The following is an 18,550-nucleotide window of genomic DNA, read 5'->3' as shown; positions in this document are numbered from 1 at the left end:
GTATTGACAGATTGGGATTCTTAGAGGAATTGATTATTAGTGGGTATGGATCCTTGGAAAGATTACCGGATCTGTCAAACTTAAAAGGCTTGAAGGGTCTTGGAGGCTACAAGGATCTAACCGAGACTTGATATTAGAGGGTGCAAGACCTTGGAAAGAATACTTGATCTGTCACAAACTTCAATATTTAAACGAGCTAAGAACTACTGAACGCAAGAAGTAAACTGAGATTCAAGCTGACATTGGATTGGAATCTTTGGAACTCTTGGAAGTTAGGGGGTTGTATATCCAAGAGTGGGGAGGCTGGGAGGACGAACATTGATGGGGCAAGGTTGCAAAGGCTGGGCCAGGGGGTTGTAGAGGATAGGGTGGGGCGGTGGTGTTCTGCGAAGAAGAATAAAGATATGGAAAGAAGAAGAAGAAATATGCTACCTGTTAAATCGATATTTAATTATTAACTTAATACCTATATTAAATCCAATGACCCATAATAAGTTGTTTCCAATCTAATAGCAGTTAACGCGACTGCATTGAATATGTACTATTCATGTAACCAAATAGCGTTCTTTGTTCCATAAATAAAATATTATAATTAAAAGATCAATAATTTATTTTATTTTTTCAATTAAATATCATACATGTTTAAACTCTTTAATTTCTATATATAATATTTTATTAAATAATACATCATGATGGTTTATAGGACATGTAATTAAATACTATCAAATCTCAATCCATGATACGTGTTTTTAATTAGAAATCCAGTGATCACAATCGAAAAAATGCAATTATTTATTGTTTAAAATAATATATTAATATATTTAATAAAATGTATTTGCTTAGGCTCGCCCGACAGTGCCATCATTCTCACAAAAAAACACAACGGACAATGGCATCCATTAAAGATCTTCCATTTTATCCCTTATGCAATAATGCTTATCAAGGTCTATGTACATAAAGAATACCTATATAGATAGGTACTCGACAAGATAAGGGTTTCTCTATCTTAGCCCAAATAAAGGTCAATGCCAGTACATAATTGTGCTCCCCACCTCATAAATAAGTGGCCCACTACTTGTTCAAGCTGGATGTTCTTATAACCATATTGACAAAGCAGTACAAACCTGGCCGGGCTTATTATAGGAAGTCCGGCCCATTAAGTAATGGGGGCCCCATCTTTTCTGTTAGATAATTCAGTTTTAAGTTTGATAAAGGGTAAAAGGGATCTGACAATTTTGTTAATTAAAGTTAAGGATGTCAAAATGGAAACAAAAACTGTGTACTGAAATCGAGCTAAGTTGTTTAAATCATAAAATTGTTTAATAAATGGTTTGGTTCCAATGTCACCTAAAAATCTTTACATTTCAAATCGTTTGATTACATTAAAATCGAATCATTTAACACCTCTAATTAATGTAATTTTTCACAGTTCATATCATCAACGTGTATTGTTTGCATGGACGATATTTTGCTGCTATACTTGTAATAGAAATGTTTCTGTTACAAGGCTGGCAGTGAAGGATATAAGATCTTTCCTCCTACAAATGTATGAGCAAAAATTTTTCCAGTGAGAGAGGAAGAGAGACATCTGAAATGCTCTATTGTTTGGTGCAAGATTTCTCACAACACCAGTGAGTGATCCATGAGTCCATGACTAATGGACAGCTATGCTTTTATTTTTTATATCTATATTTCCATTCTGTATGATTTTTTATTTTATTATTATTATTATTGTTTAGCTTGCCGAGAAAGACTAGAGAGAAGTGGACGATAGCCATAGTGGAGCGCATAGTCCACGCCCAAGTCCACGAGAGTGAGGCCCACCCACGGGAATGAAATCATCACTACAGATGACGTTAGTGTGCAGACGTCATCATGTTCGTTATTAGCAAAAGTTGTTTCAGACTGCACACGTCATCACTCTCACAATAGAGTGCGCGTGATTAACAGTGAGTGACGTAGAAACTTCTCTTCTCTTCTCTTCATAAACAGTTTAAGTTAATGAGTGTGTGTCTCCATCTCCAACGATGATGGTGAATTTTTCCTTGAAATTTTTTAGTTCTTGATAGTGAAGTGATATATAGATTCCTTTATTAGTGAGATCTCTCATCTTTCCCTGTTTGTTTGATTGGATTTCATTTGATTTTCCCAAAATTCTTAACTTTTCTTTTTTCAAAATACGAATAGAAGCTTCGTGGAAAGCCGAGCTAGTTTCCTTTCATAAATACACCTTCGAGGAAGGAGAAATATACAATGAGTCACAGGCTACCAGTACATAGACATCCAAGCAAACGAGATCATTAATTAGGGTGTGTTTGGCTGTTTGCCTCCCCCAATCCCTTATTTCCCTGTCTTTATTCCGAGGCGGCCCTCGATATATGAGTCTTGGTCAGTTTCCACAAAATTCTCAACCTCGACTCTATATATTAACGCTTCTCTGTTTGAGAGAGAGAGAGAGAAAGAGCGAGAGAGAAGGGAGGGATTCTGAGTGTTAAGGAGAAATGGGGGAGGTGAGTTGTGGGGACACATACCTAGCCAATAATACCCAGATGGGGAAGGCGGCGATTGTGGCCACCATGCAAAGCTGCCTGGATGTGGAAATCGTGGTTGACGATGATGAGCAAGTGAGGATCAGCCACAACAACCAGAAGAAGAAGCTCAATAATCCTCCCACAACTGGTGGAGGCAGTAGCCTAGAAGCTTGTCTCCCCATTACGGAGTCCAGAAATGGCAACGCCTTCTACTCAGCATTCCACACTCTCAACTCCGGAATCGGATTTCAAGCCCTTTCCCTTCCCCTTGCTTTCGCCGTCCTTGGCTGGTACGTCTTTCTCTCTATTTTTGGTCAAAATCTTTTTTTTATTTATTTTTGTGGGTAAGAAACGTCAAGATCGTTATTAGCATTGAGTCACCGGTCACGGGGGAGTGCTACTCGAGAACCCTCTCGTACGCCTTTGAGTGAACTCGTTACGGACGACGACTGTTAGTTTTCATTTCCTCTTTTACTTTTCAATGGATGCCGTCCATTTTACTCTCTTTCATGAGTTCAATAATGTTAGGCCTGTCTCCTTGTGACTCTTGGATTAATCAATATCATGGTTAGTGTTCTTGGTATCGGCTGGATCGGATCGGCTGATACAGATTGGGATTGTTCAAATTCAGACAAATATGACATTTTTGTCCTTGTTTTCTTATAAAAAAATTATTTTTTTTACATTTTTATCTTTGTCCGTATAGTTGGATCGGATCGATATCGGAATCGATCTCGATTGATACCAATCCGATACCTCAAACCATGATCAATATAGATCTGTCTTGTCTCTTGATGATCATAATTGAAAAACTGAGTTTTGATTGGGACTGAGTCGTGCAAGTTGAGTCAAAATTTCACAAAACCTAACGAAGAGTCTTGTAGATTAGGGTATAGTAACCAATGATCGGACTGGGTCATAAACCGTCCTAGGAGTTTGAACCCGATTTCTTAAGATTTATGGATTGAGAGGTCGTGACAATCAATGGTTGGTTGTGGTTTTGATTGTTGTTGCAGGACTTGGGGAATTGTAAGTTTATCGTTGGCATTCGGATGGCAGATATACACCATATGGTTGCTCACCCAACTACATGAATCAGTTGATGGGGTACAGTACATACGGTACAGCAGATACATCCATCTAGCCAAAGCAGCATTCGGTAAGCGCAATTGGTCCCACACTTGTGCAATATAATTGTTACTTTGATGATTCCACACATCTTGCATCTCATGATTGATCTCTTTCAGATTAGGTTAAAAACCGATGTACTGGATAATCCCTCTCATCCCACCCGATTAACCCTTCATATTTCATAAGCCCTGCTGGTGAAAATCCACAATTGCTTCACACACGCACAATCCTACACGGTCACCCACATTCAAACGGAGAATTAAAAAATCAATGTTAATTTTAAACCCATTTACCGGTAAAGAAGGGAACAAATATGTTTTCATGACTTCAGCAAAAGTGCAAAGCCACTGGATGTTGAATCTTTTTTTTGGGTTCAACGCGCTCAATGTTGACCTTGGTTAGGAGTTGGGATTTTAGAGAGTTGCTTGTGATACATGAGTTAAATGAGAATTTGGATCGTCTCCGGCGTAGCTGTCTGTCCTGTCTGTGTTGTGCAAACACAGGGTCGTGCATAAAGACCTCCTTATCTCTGTCTGAGCGTCTTATCCAAGTGGGGGTAAGACGGTCTTTGCACGAGGCCCTATATCTGCATAGCACAATCATGACGGACAGCTGCGCCGTAGACGATCTGCTTGCTTGATCAAAAAGAATTTCAACAATCCAATTTTTTCTTCTTCAAATTTGTGCCATAAGGCACAGATCTCCACCCTCTCCTCGGGGATGGGAGCACAGATCATGCCCTTGTACAAGTATCGTCTAAGGCCCTCCAAGCCACTCACATGGAATCCACACTGTGGGACCCATAGGAGGAGTGGATCCCATCTAAGTAGCTCTGGAGGGCCTTGGACGGTACTTGTCCAAGGACATGATCCAACCTTAAGGGGTTGGGTCGCACAACACCATGGAGGGTGAAGATCTATCCAGGCCCCCACGTGGAGAGCTAGCCCAGACTCGAGACGAGGCCCCTACCTTTATCTTACAAATCAGGGTAGAGTAAGACAGGTAAATGGATATCCAGCCATAGTGCACCACTGAGTTTTGCATCTCATATTTTCAGGAAATTTCTTTCCTGCATGCTCCTGCTGTTCGTAATTGTAGACGTTGAAATAGAATAATTCCCTTCCCTTATGGGTTTATAAATAAACCTTAAATTTTGTATTTTCCAAAATACTACCTAAGTAGGGTTTCATTTCGGCGCCTGTGACTACGGGCAAGAAGAAATTTTTTGTCTTATTTTTCTTAATGATACTAAGAATAAAGTTTCTTTTCTTCCACTACACGAAAGAAATTTTTATGTCTTTATTCTCATGTCATGAAACTGTAATAAAGATTCACATAAAAGGGGACAATGACGGCCCTCAATTCTCTTAATAATAATCATACCAAGATAACATTATTAAGATAAAATGATAAAAAAAAGATTTTTTTTTTTTTTTTTACAAGAACCTCATGAGAAAAAATCTTGGGAACTAAGTTTATTAGCTTATCCCATCAAATCACATCCAAAAGATAGTAAGATATAGGAAGAAGGTTAATTTCCCACGATGCTAGAGTACTAATTCACACTTATAGGAACCCTTTAAGTTACAAATTGTAAGTAAGGAATTTTAGAGAAAAGAGTGTGATGCCCTCACATTTTTTGCGAGCGCGTTTAGAAAGATTTGCACAATATGCCCACTTTCCAAAGTCCATGCTTGGTGAATCATCACTCTTATAATACTGTCGTATGGTTTTGTTTCTGTTGATTTAAGGTTAAAAAATCTCTACTTGGTGGTGTTTCTTACGCCCTCTCATAGGACACCGTGAGATGATGCCTCTGCCCCCTGGGTAGATACTCAGGCGTGCTCACCCATTAGCCTAGACGCTTGTGTGGAGACCATGCGACCAAATAGAGATCTCTTTCCCTTGATTTAATTAACAAACAATAGATCACATCAGTAAACAGTCATTCTTATCCTCTGGGTTGTCTCAGGTGAAAAGCGGGGAAAGTTGATGGCCTTATTTCCAATCATGTACCTATCGGGTGGGACATGTGTAGCACTTATAACCCTTGGTGGTGGAACCATGAAGCATTTCTTCCAGATTGTTTGTGGGGACACATGCCTATCCAAGACCCTTACGACAGTCGAGTGGTTTTTGGTATTTACATTCTGTGCCATTGTTCTTGCTCAGCTTCCCAACTTGAACTCTATTGCCGGTGTGTCTCTCCTTGGTGCCATCACAGCCATCACCTATTGTACCATGATATGGGTGATTTCCGTCACTCACGGTAGAGTCACCGGTGCTTCTTATGAACCATTACAGCCTTATAAATCTGAGACCGCCAAGGCTTTCAGTGTCCTCAATGCTATTGGTATCATTGCTTTCGCTTTCAGAGGTCACAATCTCGTGCTTGAAATCCAGGTATGTGTTACCGTCCCCAAAATGTTTTTTTAAAAGAGATGGATCAGGATGTCTTTTGTTTTGATCTATTCCTTTTAGAACTATAATAGAGCCAGATTTTTTTATTGTGGCTCCTAAGCCCTAATCTAGGTGACGACTTCTTATTTCTTATTTTTTTTTTTTTAACCAAAATAACCCATGGATGCATGAAATTTCCATCCTCCTATCTATATCCAATAGATGACATTTGAGAAATATATGAGGAACCCTCAAAACCTAGTTTTCTTGAACTCTTGCTATAATCCTTGTTTTCAAAATTTAGAACTTTACCAATTTGTTCTGTTTCTTCTATGTTAAAGTATAAGGGTATTAGAGATGTTGAAACTATCTTTTCTTGTAAATGCCTATATAGGGTACAATGCCTTCAACTCCAAAACAACAAGCTCATGTGCCAATGTGGAAAGGAGTGAAATTTGCGTATCTTCTCATTCCATTTTGCTTATATCCTCTTGCAATAGTAGGCTATTGGGCTTATGGGAACTTGGTAAGTTCACTACTCTTGCTTGTATAAGCAAAATTTTTGTTATCTTTTATGGTTTTCTTTTTTATTTCACATTAATAAGTAAATGTTCCCCTTTGCCAGATACCTCATAACTATGGGATGTTGAATGCCTTGTACAAATTTCATGGAAACAAAAGCTCAAAGGTAGTGTTGGGATTGACATGCATTCTTGTTGTGATTAACTGCCTAAGCTCCTTCCAAATATATGCAATGCCGGTCTTCGACAATTTGGAATTCGCATACTTTAGCTTGAAGAAGAAACCATGTTCAAGTTGGGTACGCAGAGGATTCAGGGCATTTTTTGGATGTTTGGCTCTCTTTATAGCTGTTGCTCTTCCAGTCTTGACAAGCTTGGCAGGTCTACTTGGTGGGATTGCATTACCTATCACACTAGCTTACCCATGTTTTATGTGGATTATAATTAAGAAACCTAAACGATATACTGCAATGTGGATCATTAATTGGGGACTTGGGATTCTAGGTATGGCTCTCAGTTTTCTAGTGATTGCTGGGGCAGTATGGAATATTGTGGACAAAGGTCTTAAACCTAACTTCTTCAGGCCTTCATGAGAAGAAACTTTTGTTACTCAAATATGGATGATCTGCAAATATTGAAGGGACTTGATCCAAACCTGATGTCTTAAAGCCTTCAAGGAGAGCCTAGCTTGTCTCAATATACTATTGTGAGGCTTTACATATGCCACCACACTGCGATTGTTGGAGACCGACCATGTAGAAAATAACTATTTACCCCACCCCCAAAAAAAAAAAAAAAAAAAAAAAAAAAAAAAAAATCCCATATAGAGAAATATGGTCCATTGAGTTTGGACGAAAAGAAAGTTACTTTCTTGTACAATATGATGGGAGGACTTAACAAAAGGAATTTTTGTATTGACACCTTGAGTAATTTTTAATCTTACGTTTTTTTCCATTGAGGTTAATTATTGTCATTTCACATGTATACTAGAAAATGTGCATAACAATGACATAGTGATATCTCACATTCAAATTGTCTTTGAAAATCCTTTTATACCCTTAAAAGGATTCTTAAAAACAAGAGAACATTCTTGGCATCAGTGCCCACTTAAGTTTGGAGACAGATTTGAAATTGTTTTACTTCCCCAAAGGTTAAGAACTTGTTATGGAGAATTTGTGGAGGAGGTTTAGCAACTTCTGAGACACTCAATCATAGACAAATAGCAAGACAGTCTATATGCCAACGATGTGGGGTTGGAATAGAGTCAAGAGATCACATTTTCCTCCATTAATTGTCCTTTTGCTCGTTCTGTCTGATTTGGAATTAACCTCTCTTTCATAATTCTTAATATAGATGAATATCCTATCCATCAATGGATCCAAGATTGGAAGGCCTTCTACCTCCACGACAAGAAATTCTATAAGGAGTCTTTCTCTCTGTGTGCTTTTATCTGTTGGTTCTTAATGAAACAGTGATGGTGAGACAACGTATGTTAGAAGTAATTTCGGAAATGATTGATTATTTGATTGTGGAGAGTGACAACCAAAAAGTTATCTCAACCTTGCATTTGGCTTCCTCTTCATGATCTTATTGATATTATGTATTTTTGGAATTGTTTTGGATAGTGTACTTTTCACTTTATCCCAAAAGCTAGTAATATTATTGTTTTTTTTTTTTTTTTTTGGTAGAAAATAATGTTATTGTTGATGCTCGTGCTAGGAGGGTCCTATCCGTAACGAGGAGGATAGTTTGATCTTTACCCGATCCCTGCCACTTTGAAGGTAGGAGTGTAACTTGTTTTTCCAAATAGACTGGTCTTTTATAAAAAAAAAAATTGGTCGTTTGCCTTGCATGAAAAAATTACACATAGTTTCCTAGATTTTCCCAACTTTTGCGGAATTTTATGGGCTCTTTGTGCACGAAGTTTGAGAGGCAAAAGGGCAAGAATGTCACTCCCCAAATCCATTAGAGGCTAGGGCCATATGACAACGCAACCTGTTAACCAGCTACAAATCATCATAATTTTCTAATAAAGTAAGTTTATTCAACTTGTTATATATTATTAGAATTCTCTAATAAAATCAATCACAATATAGTAAGAGAATTATCCCTGGACAATAATATAGTGAAAATTCTTTCTATAAAAATTAGGATTAATAATTAAAGATTCAAACTCAAACTATTTAACAACAAACCTCCTAACGGAGTACTGGTGGCTAAGACAAATGTACTTGGTTCGTGTTTGGGGTAAAGGGGCCCTACACTTTTGACCATTTTCAAGGATCGAAATCAAGTATAATTTTTTCTTCCCTTCCTTTAGTTTAGAATAATGTAGACTAATATAATATAGGTAGGAATGTAAACGGATCAGATTCAGCTCGGATACAGATACAGATTCGGATCGAATGTGATCGGATCTGAATATTTTCTAACCGAATACAGATACCTCTAAATGGTTTCGGATGGATTCAGATGTGGATTGAATTTAGATTTTCGACCATCAGTTTACATCTTTGCCTTGTATAACCCAGACCTTCCTCCCCTTAGCAGATACAATTCACTCTCAATCAATACCTCTTAGATCAGGATTCTCTTTTCCTCATATTCTAGAACCTGTTGAATCTTCAAAAACCATTAAGATCATTATTTATTTAATTTTTTATTATTAAGTATTCGGATTTTTTTTCGAACGAATTTTTATTAGAGTATTTGAATGTTTTTTTGGATATTTCTAAACAAATATGGATATCCCTATATGGATACGGATGCAGATCGAATTCAGATTTTTGATTATCCATTTACATCCCTAAATATAGGGTTGGATAGCATAATGTTTTATGATCCATACGCAGACAAAGGACTGGGTTTTGAGTGCTATTTAATTGCTTCTTTTCAGAAGCTGTGACCTTAGCTATTGTTAAAATTGCAATATCTAATGGGGAGGTGCCTGATGGTTGGCTTTGGACTCCTGTAAAATATAGCCAATTTTTCAGTTAAATCAGCCTACCACTCTTCCTTTGGCCTCCGTAACCATGGCACATTAGTATTTTTTTAGTCCTTTTTGTCATGTCTTTGGAAGCTGAATCTGCTCCCAAAAATTAAGATTTTCATTTGGAGGTTTATCTCTAATTCTTTGGCTGTTAATCTTCTCCTCTTTTCTATAAACTTGTTCTCTCATCCTTTTTGCCTTTTTTGTGATGCACAAGAATAGTTAATAGTTTATGCACTGGTTTATATATTATCCATTTGTTGGTGCATGTTGGTTGCTTTACCCTTGCGCTTAGACACTCAGCAGTTTCAGGGCCCATAAAAATAATAACCGTATTTGATTTTCTGACTCTTCTATAGAAGCCGAAGCAATTCAGGGTGCGGTGCTCTTGGGTCGTAACCTTCAGATCACCTCTATGGTTATAGTTTCTCTGATAGTCTACCTGTAATCACGACTCTTAAAAGGCTTGATTCATCCCTTGACTAGGGGATTACAAGCTATTAAGTGAGCTCCTCTCCAGGGAGCCCAACGCCCAAGGAGTGCCTATGGGGCATTCAGCCATTGAGTTGTGTGACACACACATCCCGATGGCTGATTGGACGTGTGCTGAGATGTGTGCAGCACAATCCAACCCATGAATGTCCCCCCCCCCTACGCACTCCCTGAGTGCTGGACTCCCTAGAGAAGAGCCAGATCCGTTGTTACTGATATCGTTTCACTTTCCAAATTGTTTTTTTTTTCTATGGTGCTTCTCCATGTGTTTCTCGACTATTAGGGAGGCCCATCTTTTGGCAAAGGGTGTCTCTAGATTTTCTCTTGATTCATCCCTTGACTAGGGGCTACAAGGTCTTCACATTCTAATTTTTCTTTTATTTTCTTCTCTCATCTTTTGGAAAAGGGTGCCTCTAGATTTTTCTTTGGCTCAAGTTTGGTGGCTTTTGCACCCCTTTTCTTTGTACATTTCCCTTCTCATGGCCAGAGCTGAGAGCTTCTTTAGAGCCGATTTTTTTTATCTAAAAACAAAAAAACTTACTTTAGTGAATATATTTATGCATTCTGAGGACAGGATATTCGGGTTGAGTTGGATTGGGTTGATCGAAGACAAGTTGGGCTACGTGTGGGATTTCCTGGCCCGAAGTCTTGGCTTGGCCTGAGCTCTTGTTTTCAAAACATTGGCCCAGCCCACCCAAGTTGCACGCTACCCCCACGACCTCTAAAGCTGTAGACGCTGTTTGCTTCTCTAAAACCCTGATCAATTCTTTTCATCTTTTAACTATATTTTAAGGGGCAATATTTTACGGATCCAGATCTCCTACGGCCCAGCTACCTGTAGCAGCCTAGGCGATGTGATAGGATCGTGCGTGCAATGACCGTCTTACTTTTTTTCGGGCAAGACGTTGGGCAAGAGGTAAGGTGGTCATTACGCGCGGGGCCCAGTCTACACTGCACAGACTGCTACGGGCAGCTGGGCCGTAGACAATCTTTATGCATATTTTACCCAAAAAAGAAAAAGGGGGCAATATTATTTGCAAGTGTTGAAAGGTCTCTCCCAAAATGGTTTACCCCCTTACCCCAAAAAAACAAACAAAAAAAAAAAATGGTTCACCATAATATTTACCCAAAAAAAACCTCAACCTCATAGTGAAACATTGACAACTGATGTTGCTATTCTGACCAAATTTTTTTTTTTTTTTGGTAGAGCTATTCTGATCATTGGATGTGAGAATATGGTATGAATCAAGCATGTGTCTAATTTTAGACTTAAATTTAATTAAGGGAGAATATTCTCTGTGCCGTAGCATAAGTTGCGCCCAAGCACATAGACAGCCTGTACAGGGAGTAGTGTGGTCATTGTGCCCACTCCCATGTGCCTGGGCACAGCCTGCGCTGCGGCACAGAGAATTGCGCCCCTTTAATTAAATACTCATGTGTCATGTATTCCTATGTAAGTCTACACACCGCGTGTAATACTTCAATCATAACGATCTACTCTCCCATGGTCATATGGATTTCTCAAAGTTCTATCTTATAATTGGGCAAACTCTGTAAAGACTGAAATTTGACATGTGCGTTCAAGACCATGAGTTTATCTATCAACAATCTTCCACATAACATATATTTGTTACCCCAAAAAAAATAAAAATAAAACATAACAGGCATTAATTAGACTATGTGGACATGACTCTAAACATCTGTCGTACTGAATTTATATATATATTTTTTCAGTTGCGGAAGTACTCCGTTACCCGTACAGTGACACGAATTAATGTAAATATATGGTCAGAGTTATATTGCACATTAGCATTTGAAGCAGACTTCTATTGCACATTATTATAGCTATTAAGAGTTTTGTGAAATGTCAACTCTATTCATTAAAGAAGGTGGCTATTAAAAGTAAATCAAGACGGTTACACAAATTTTGACTATTAAAAATAGGATTCCAAAATGATTAATTTTCCTTGGATTCACTTATGGAGAAGAAAGAATTCTTTGACCACAGGTGATGTGACATTATAATTAAGATTTTGTGTCATCATTTAATTTCCACCCTATATTGTATGGTATAGCAAATTTTTATGCTAATTAAAGGATTAAATATCCATGGTGTGGAGATATTCGATGATGTATGTATTAATTTTTCTATTAGCTAGTGTAAGTCTTTTTTCTTGCTTACGAAAGCGTAGGACTTAATTATTCTTCTAGAATGACAATCTCATTTTATCGGACAATGGACACATTCTATGCATTCCATGGTTATGTACCAACAACAAAAATACTTGTATACACCAAAACCCTAGATTCAAAGGGGTAAATGCACAAAAAATGGACAAATTTTAGTGGATGGTCCCATTCTAGTTGGTGACAAACTCACTTTGAGAAAAATGTATTGTAGCAAAGGCTTCCTATACTCATGTATGTTCTATTTAATTAAAATAAAAATACTTAATTTAAATTTAAGTATATTAGTTATTATTAAGTAATTAATAGTAACATAATTCCAATAATTTTTTTTCTATTACATTTAAATTTAAATTTTATTAAATAAATAATCTATTTAGATTTATAGTATGGAAGAGTATGATATACATGCACTTGCTTTGGAGAAAGCAAAAGTAACAAACAATCTTGCCGGCTTATTGGTTTCTTTGTGTAATTAATCCTTAGGGAAAAAAATATATATCTTTTGCAATCAATTGTTGATTATGTAATCATTCAAGTAGTGTCAGTGGATCGCAGCTACTCATGGCTTTGTAATTTGATTCTTTTCCTGTTAAAGGTCACAAGTATTTAATTAAAATAAAAGAAAGTTACAGAGTTTACGTCCAGACATACTCAGACGAATACAAGAAACAATTTAGACTGAAAAACTCTAGACGGATACAAGAACAACTCAGACCGAGAACTACATAAATTTCTTTTTCTCATGAACTGAAACAAACATTGTTATTGAGTACATACACAGGAAGACATTGTGATTACTCTGTCATTTAGTGTATTTTTAGAAACTTATAATAAACCAAAAAAAAAAAAAAAAAAAAAAAAACTTGCTATCAATATAACTTTAATTATTAATTAACACCACCAAGTCCTCTCCTCCTGCTTACTCTATCTCTTGTCAGTTAGGTTTGAAGAAGTTGGCTTTAATTCCAGTATCAATAACAGTCCACAATCCTGCTGCAACCAACAAACCACTTAAAACCATGCCCATGATTCCAAGTACCCAATTAAGCCACCACATCACACTAAACCTTTTGGGTTTCTTAATCACAATCCACATAAAACATGGATAAGCCAATGTCACTGGTAATGCAAATCCACCGATCAAACCAGCCAAACTTCCCAAAAATGGTATTGCTACCGCGAAAAAGAAGACTACAAATCCAAACACTGTTCGAAAAATTGATCTTAACCACCATGGCAATGCCTTCTTCTTTCTACTTGTGTAGTGAGACTCAATGAGATCAAACATTGGCATTCCATAGATTTGGAATGAACTCACAGCATTAACTATCACAAATAGACTTATCAGTCCAAGTAAAGCCCTTGAGGTATCACGTCCATGGTAAGCAAATAATGCAGTTAGCATCCCACCATTTGCTGGTATCTGCCATTAACATAAGATTAAACAACAATTTCAAATTATTAGGATTAATTAAGCTGAATCCAATAAGAAAAATAGCAAAAATTAATTAAATTTCTTACCAATTGACCATAAGCCCAATATCCACCAATGGCAATGGGAAATAGGCACATTGCTATGAGTATATATGCAGCTTTTACACCTTTCCACATTGGTACGTGAGATGGATGTTTTTCACTTGAAGGCATTGTGGCCTGCAAATATGAAAGAGAGATACATATTTATTAAAAAGTTTAGGGAAAGAATTTCTTTTAGAATGTGTCAAACATGATTAATAACTCCTATTAGGTTTAAATATTTAGGGATTTAATTAGGGCTGTAACAGGGTTGGATTGGGCCAGGCCTTTTAAAACCCCAGCCCAACCCTGAGTCCCCTTAACCGGGCCCAGACCCGATCCAGTCCTGATTCAGAACCAGAACAATCCAAGAAGAAGAAGATAGGGTCAGGTTGGGCCAAACCGGGCCAGACCGGGCTGGGCTTAGCCCAAGGCCACAATCTTGACTTGGCTTGGTCCTAACTCAAGGCTGGAAATTCCCAACCCTGACCTACCCTCAGCGCTAAGGTATCTCAACCCTATCCCTATTCGGGCTCTGGGTGGGCTCGGGCCATCATGGCCAAACTTACAACCTTAGATTTAACACTACATAATGATCAAACTAATTAGGTGCACAGCTTAGTCATGAAGATCATTAGGTGGGTCAGTGAGTAATTGATCAGATAGGCTTGGGGTCCTCTACTCTCATGGCAGTTAGGTGGCTTGATGGTTGTCACAGTGATGCATAATTTGTAATTTAACTATATTAAGGAGAGAGATACACAGGGAGGCGCTACCATATGCTATGAAGCTGGACAAGGAATTCAATCCCTAATCTTTATTTGAAGAGATTATCATAAAAACTAATTGAAAATATGAAATTTACCTGGGCACGTGCGGTGCGCTTCCCTTGTGCTCAGACGGGTGTGGAAAATGACCGTTGCACCCTCGAAAATTTCTGCCTTTCCATGGAGGCATGACAGTCATTTCACATACCCTGTTTTTGGGGCTCTGGGAGCACCGCAAGTGTCCAGATGATTCATTTAAAATTAGGGGAGAGGATTTGGGAAGATTAACCTCTCCAATTCCTTTAAGCTCTGCAATGCGACAGTACTAGGTGGAGATGCTGACACATGGTAGTGCTTGGATGTCCAAGTTGCCATGTGTTGATTCTCCACCTAGCATTGCCGCACTGCGGAGCTTTAAGAATTGGAGAGAATAATAATGCGAGGATCTTGTCAAAGAGTTTGACAAAATAATGACTGCAACCATAAACAATGAGTTTTGAAGTTTCAATAGTCATATAAGGTACCAGTAAACATTGGGCAATCAGATTTGACCGGTCAACATATCTCACAGAAACAAGTTTTGGGTGAAAATTTATATTAATTTTGTGATAATCAAGAATGTTGAAGTTTTGAAGATATCTTAAATTCTACTTAAGAGCTTAATTACCTGAATCTCAAGGGTAAGATTGTGACCTCTGAAAGCAAAAGCGATGATACCAAGAGCATTAAGGACACTAAAAACTCTAGTAACATCGGACTTTGACTTTATCGGTTCGTATGAAACTCCAAGTAGCTTTCCTTCCTTAACAGACACCACCCATATCAACGTACAATATCCGATCGCCGTGACAGCTCCGACCAACGATACTCCAGCGATGGAGTTCAAGTTGGGCAGCTGCGATAGTAGAACAGCCGTGCAAGTGAACACCAAGTACCACTCCACCGTCGTTAATGGCTTCGCAGTACAAGGGACACCACACACCGTCTGGAAGAACATCTTCAAGGTGGAACCTCCGACGATTACCAGTAAAACACATGTGGCCCCTGATAGATACATTATTGGTATCACACCAAGAATCTTCCCCAACCTTTCCCCTGAAACAACAATGTTATAACATAAAATTTCATTAATCGATATGTAAGATGAATTGATTAACATAACTCAAAATTAATGGACTTAGGAGTATTGGGAAAATTATCGCCTCCAGTTCCCTGCCCGGCCCAATTCCCTAGGTGAGCAAGAAACCTTCACGTACGTGAGCATACTATGCTAATGACTCACAGTCGTTCAAATGGAATCCAATCTGTGAGAATATTCCATCTGAACAGCTGTGAGTCGTTCACGTATGTGAAGATTCACCGGACTCATTCCCTAGTGCTTCTAATAAGGGGGGGGGGGGGGGGTGGACCCCACTCGGGCAGAGTGTTCGGGAAAAGATAGGGTGGTCATTGTGCCCGGCCCCCTTCTTAGGGGGACTTGGGAACTGGACGGACAGAGAACTAGAGGGGATAAAGTTCTGGAGTATCAAGCCTTACCGAAAGTTGCGTAGAGGAGTGTGAGATATCGGTTGTAACGCGTCCCTGAAGCTGATTCATGGAGTTGAACTAGTACCCATAGGGTGTAAAGTTGCCAAATGAAAGCTAATGTCAAAGTTGTGACTCCCCAGCTCCTGCAACCAGAGAAAGAGATGTGTTACATATACTATTCCATGCAAAGGCGAAAGCCCTATATATTTTAAGGATGGAGTTTTATACAAGTTCCTAACAAGTGATATCAGAGCTAAGGTTGTGACAAGGTCAAGCAATAGCAGGGGTAATATATATCATACTAGAGCTAGGGCGTTAGAACCCAAAAGATCTCTAATGCTCCCAAGTTATGTAGAGACTTATAGGTATTTGGGTAGAACTCATAGGAGATTATAGTATGTATATGATATGGTTACTTACAAACGAAATTTTGCTGCTACACTTGTAGCAGGAATGTTCCTGCTACAACGCTGGCAGCCAAGGAAATAGAATAATTCACTTCCCCTTTGGGTTCATAAATACCCTCCTAAGTTTTAATATTTTAAAAAATACCCTTTAAGATCTCATTTCCTTGGCTGTCAGCCTTATAGCAGGAAATTTTTTTCTGTTACTTACCATCCTAGGAAGGTGAAGGCGACGGGGAGCACAAGAGCTTGAATACCGATGCCGGAGGAGAGAGTGTGAAAAGCTGCATAGAAGGCGTTGCCGTTTCTGGATTCAGTGATGGGAAGCCAAGCATCTTCATGGTCGAGCTTGGTGAGATGGAGGGCTTTCCTTAAAGGGGTGGCAAGGGGGGAAATGAAACGTGGAGTTCTAGATGTTGGGGTTTTGGCTTTGATCTCCCTGGGTGTATGTTGTTCATCACCATCGCCATACAAGAGAGGAGAGCGAGTTAAGGATGGAGAGTGGAACTGAGAAGGAGGGGCTGAGATGGGTGGAGTTGTTCTTGGTGTTATTGGAGCTGAACGTACCACATCTAGATCTTCTTCCATAGCTTGCTGCGCTTATTGCTTATGAAGTTAAACTTGAAGCTAAACTCCCTCTCTTTCTCTCTCTACTGATCTATTGCAGCGATGGAGAGGTAGAGCACTACAAGTCTCTAGCTTGGCACGGTTTCATCTGTTGTGCCACCCTTTGGCTATAAATGGCAAAGCCCAAGAGGAAGACCAGGTCTCAGTTACTATTAGAGTATGCAGGCCGCCATGCCATGCTTTAATTCCCATAAAAAGAAATAGGGGGGAGAAGGAGTATTTTTTAGGAAAACATTATTGACCGCCGTCTGATATTGAAGAGCTATTCCTCTTTTTAAAAGGGAGTCTTACTTTGTTTTTATCGTCCGATCGTGTGAGCCCTACTAAGTGTAAAACCAAACCCTTTTAAAGTGAAAGAAGATTGCAGCTATAATAGTTAATGCTTTATTGCTTCTTGGTTGTCAAGTTGAGATGCTTTTAATTCCGTTTAAAACTACCATTTTATTTGACAATTGTACGTGATCGTATTAAATCTGAATTTTCTAGTATGCAACACTTGGGATTTGTTGATTGGTTGGTGTTCTAATCGTTACACAAACATAAAAAATAAAAAAAAAAATTCACATGTTGATTCATATTGTGCAACTTGGTTATAACCAATGTGGTCCGATATGGGCATGGGAAAGAAAAGAACATCTCTAAAGATGTAGTAACGAATGGAAATCACAAATAAATAATCACATAAAGCAATAACTATTTGCATGGTTTAGATATGATTGTTTATGTTTATGGGGAGGTGAGATATGTTTCACTATCAATGGTGAATAGATTATAGCTACTCGTCGTTACGCCTTTCTCAAATTATAAAGAATGATCTCACTACAAAATCATAGCAATATTATATAGGTACAGTTTATCAAAATACCCTTATAAACCTAGAAGAATTAACCTGGGGAGTTCCGCCCCCAACCCACCCGCCATAGACTCACCAGTTTGTCGAGACCCTAGTAACACAGATATCATACAAGATGGGCCGATTCCTCTAGACCTTGAGGACTCGAGCCCTACGATCACTTAACGACATGTCAAAATCAAATCACAAACCTAAGCAAAGAAATACAAGACATCATACCCCCAACAATCTTCACCTTGGCTTGAACAAACCTCATGTGAAAATAACTTATAGATGCCTTCATCCCATACTTCCATAAAGGTATGAACCCGCACCCATTGGATTCGTCCATCACTTTGGGTTCGGTTAACTCCTGTCTCTACTAAAAAACCAAAAAAAAAAAAAAACCAAAAAAAAAACAGTTAACTCCTGTTGTGGTTTGGGTGCATAGGAGAGAAGTCAATAGGGAGCTAACCGCTACTGTCAAAATATGTTGTTCCAGCGCATGCAAACCAGAATTCAAGCAAACGGAAAGAGTCTGGTCCACTTTCAAAGAGTAGAATGGATAAGATGCGTAGTATGATCACTTTACTTCCATTCGTTCACTGTTGATAGATTTGGACT

The 18,550-nt window shown here is 38.5% G+C and overlaps 2 protein-coding genes across 2 annotated transcripts; one reads left to right on the top strand and one right to left on the bottom strand.

Moving 5' to 3' along the window:
* Positions 1-2,549: 2,549 nt before the first annotated feature.
* On the top strand, positions 2,550-7,194 carry LOC122662877 (lysine histidine transporter-like 8). The gene is made up of 5 exons (XM_043858583.1): positions 2,550-2,821; positions 3,548-3,690; positions 5,635-6,065; positions 6,457-6,588; positions 6,688-7,194. The coding sequence occupies exons 1-5, from the start codon at positions 2,550-2,552 to the stop codon at positions 7,174-7,176; spliced, it is 1,467 nt and encodes a 488-aa protein (XP_043714518.1). The 3' UTR covers positions 7,177-7,194.
* A 5,928-nt stretch (positions 7,195-13,122) lies between these two features.
* LOC122661238 (lysine histidine transporter-like 8) lies at positions 13,123-17,055 on the bottom strand. The gene is made up of 5 exons (XM_043856581.1): positions 16,679-17,055; positions 16,073-16,206; positions 15,204-15,631; positions 13,776-13,907; positions 13,123-13,677 (listed from the first exon to the last, which is right to left on the bottom strand). Exons 1-5 carry the CDS (start codon positions 17,053-17,055, stop codon positions 13,189-13,191), a joined length of 1,560 nt encoding a protein of 519 aa, XP_043712516.1. The 3' UTR covers positions 13,123-13,188.
* Positions 17,056-18,550: the final 1,495 nt, after the last annotated feature.

Source organism: Telopea speciosissima, chromosome 5 (genome assembly GCF_018873765.1).
Source record: "Telopea speciosissima isolate NSW1024214 ecotype Mountain lineage chromosome 5, Tspe_v1, whole genome shotgun sequence".
Classification (NCBI taxonomy): domain Eukaryota; kingdom Viridiplantae; phylum Streptophyta; class Magnoliopsida; order Proteales; family Proteaceae; genus Telopea; species Telopea speciosissima.
The sequence above is the reverse complement of the archived record's forward strand: the minus strand, read 5'-3'. Positions and strand labels throughout refer to the sequence as shown.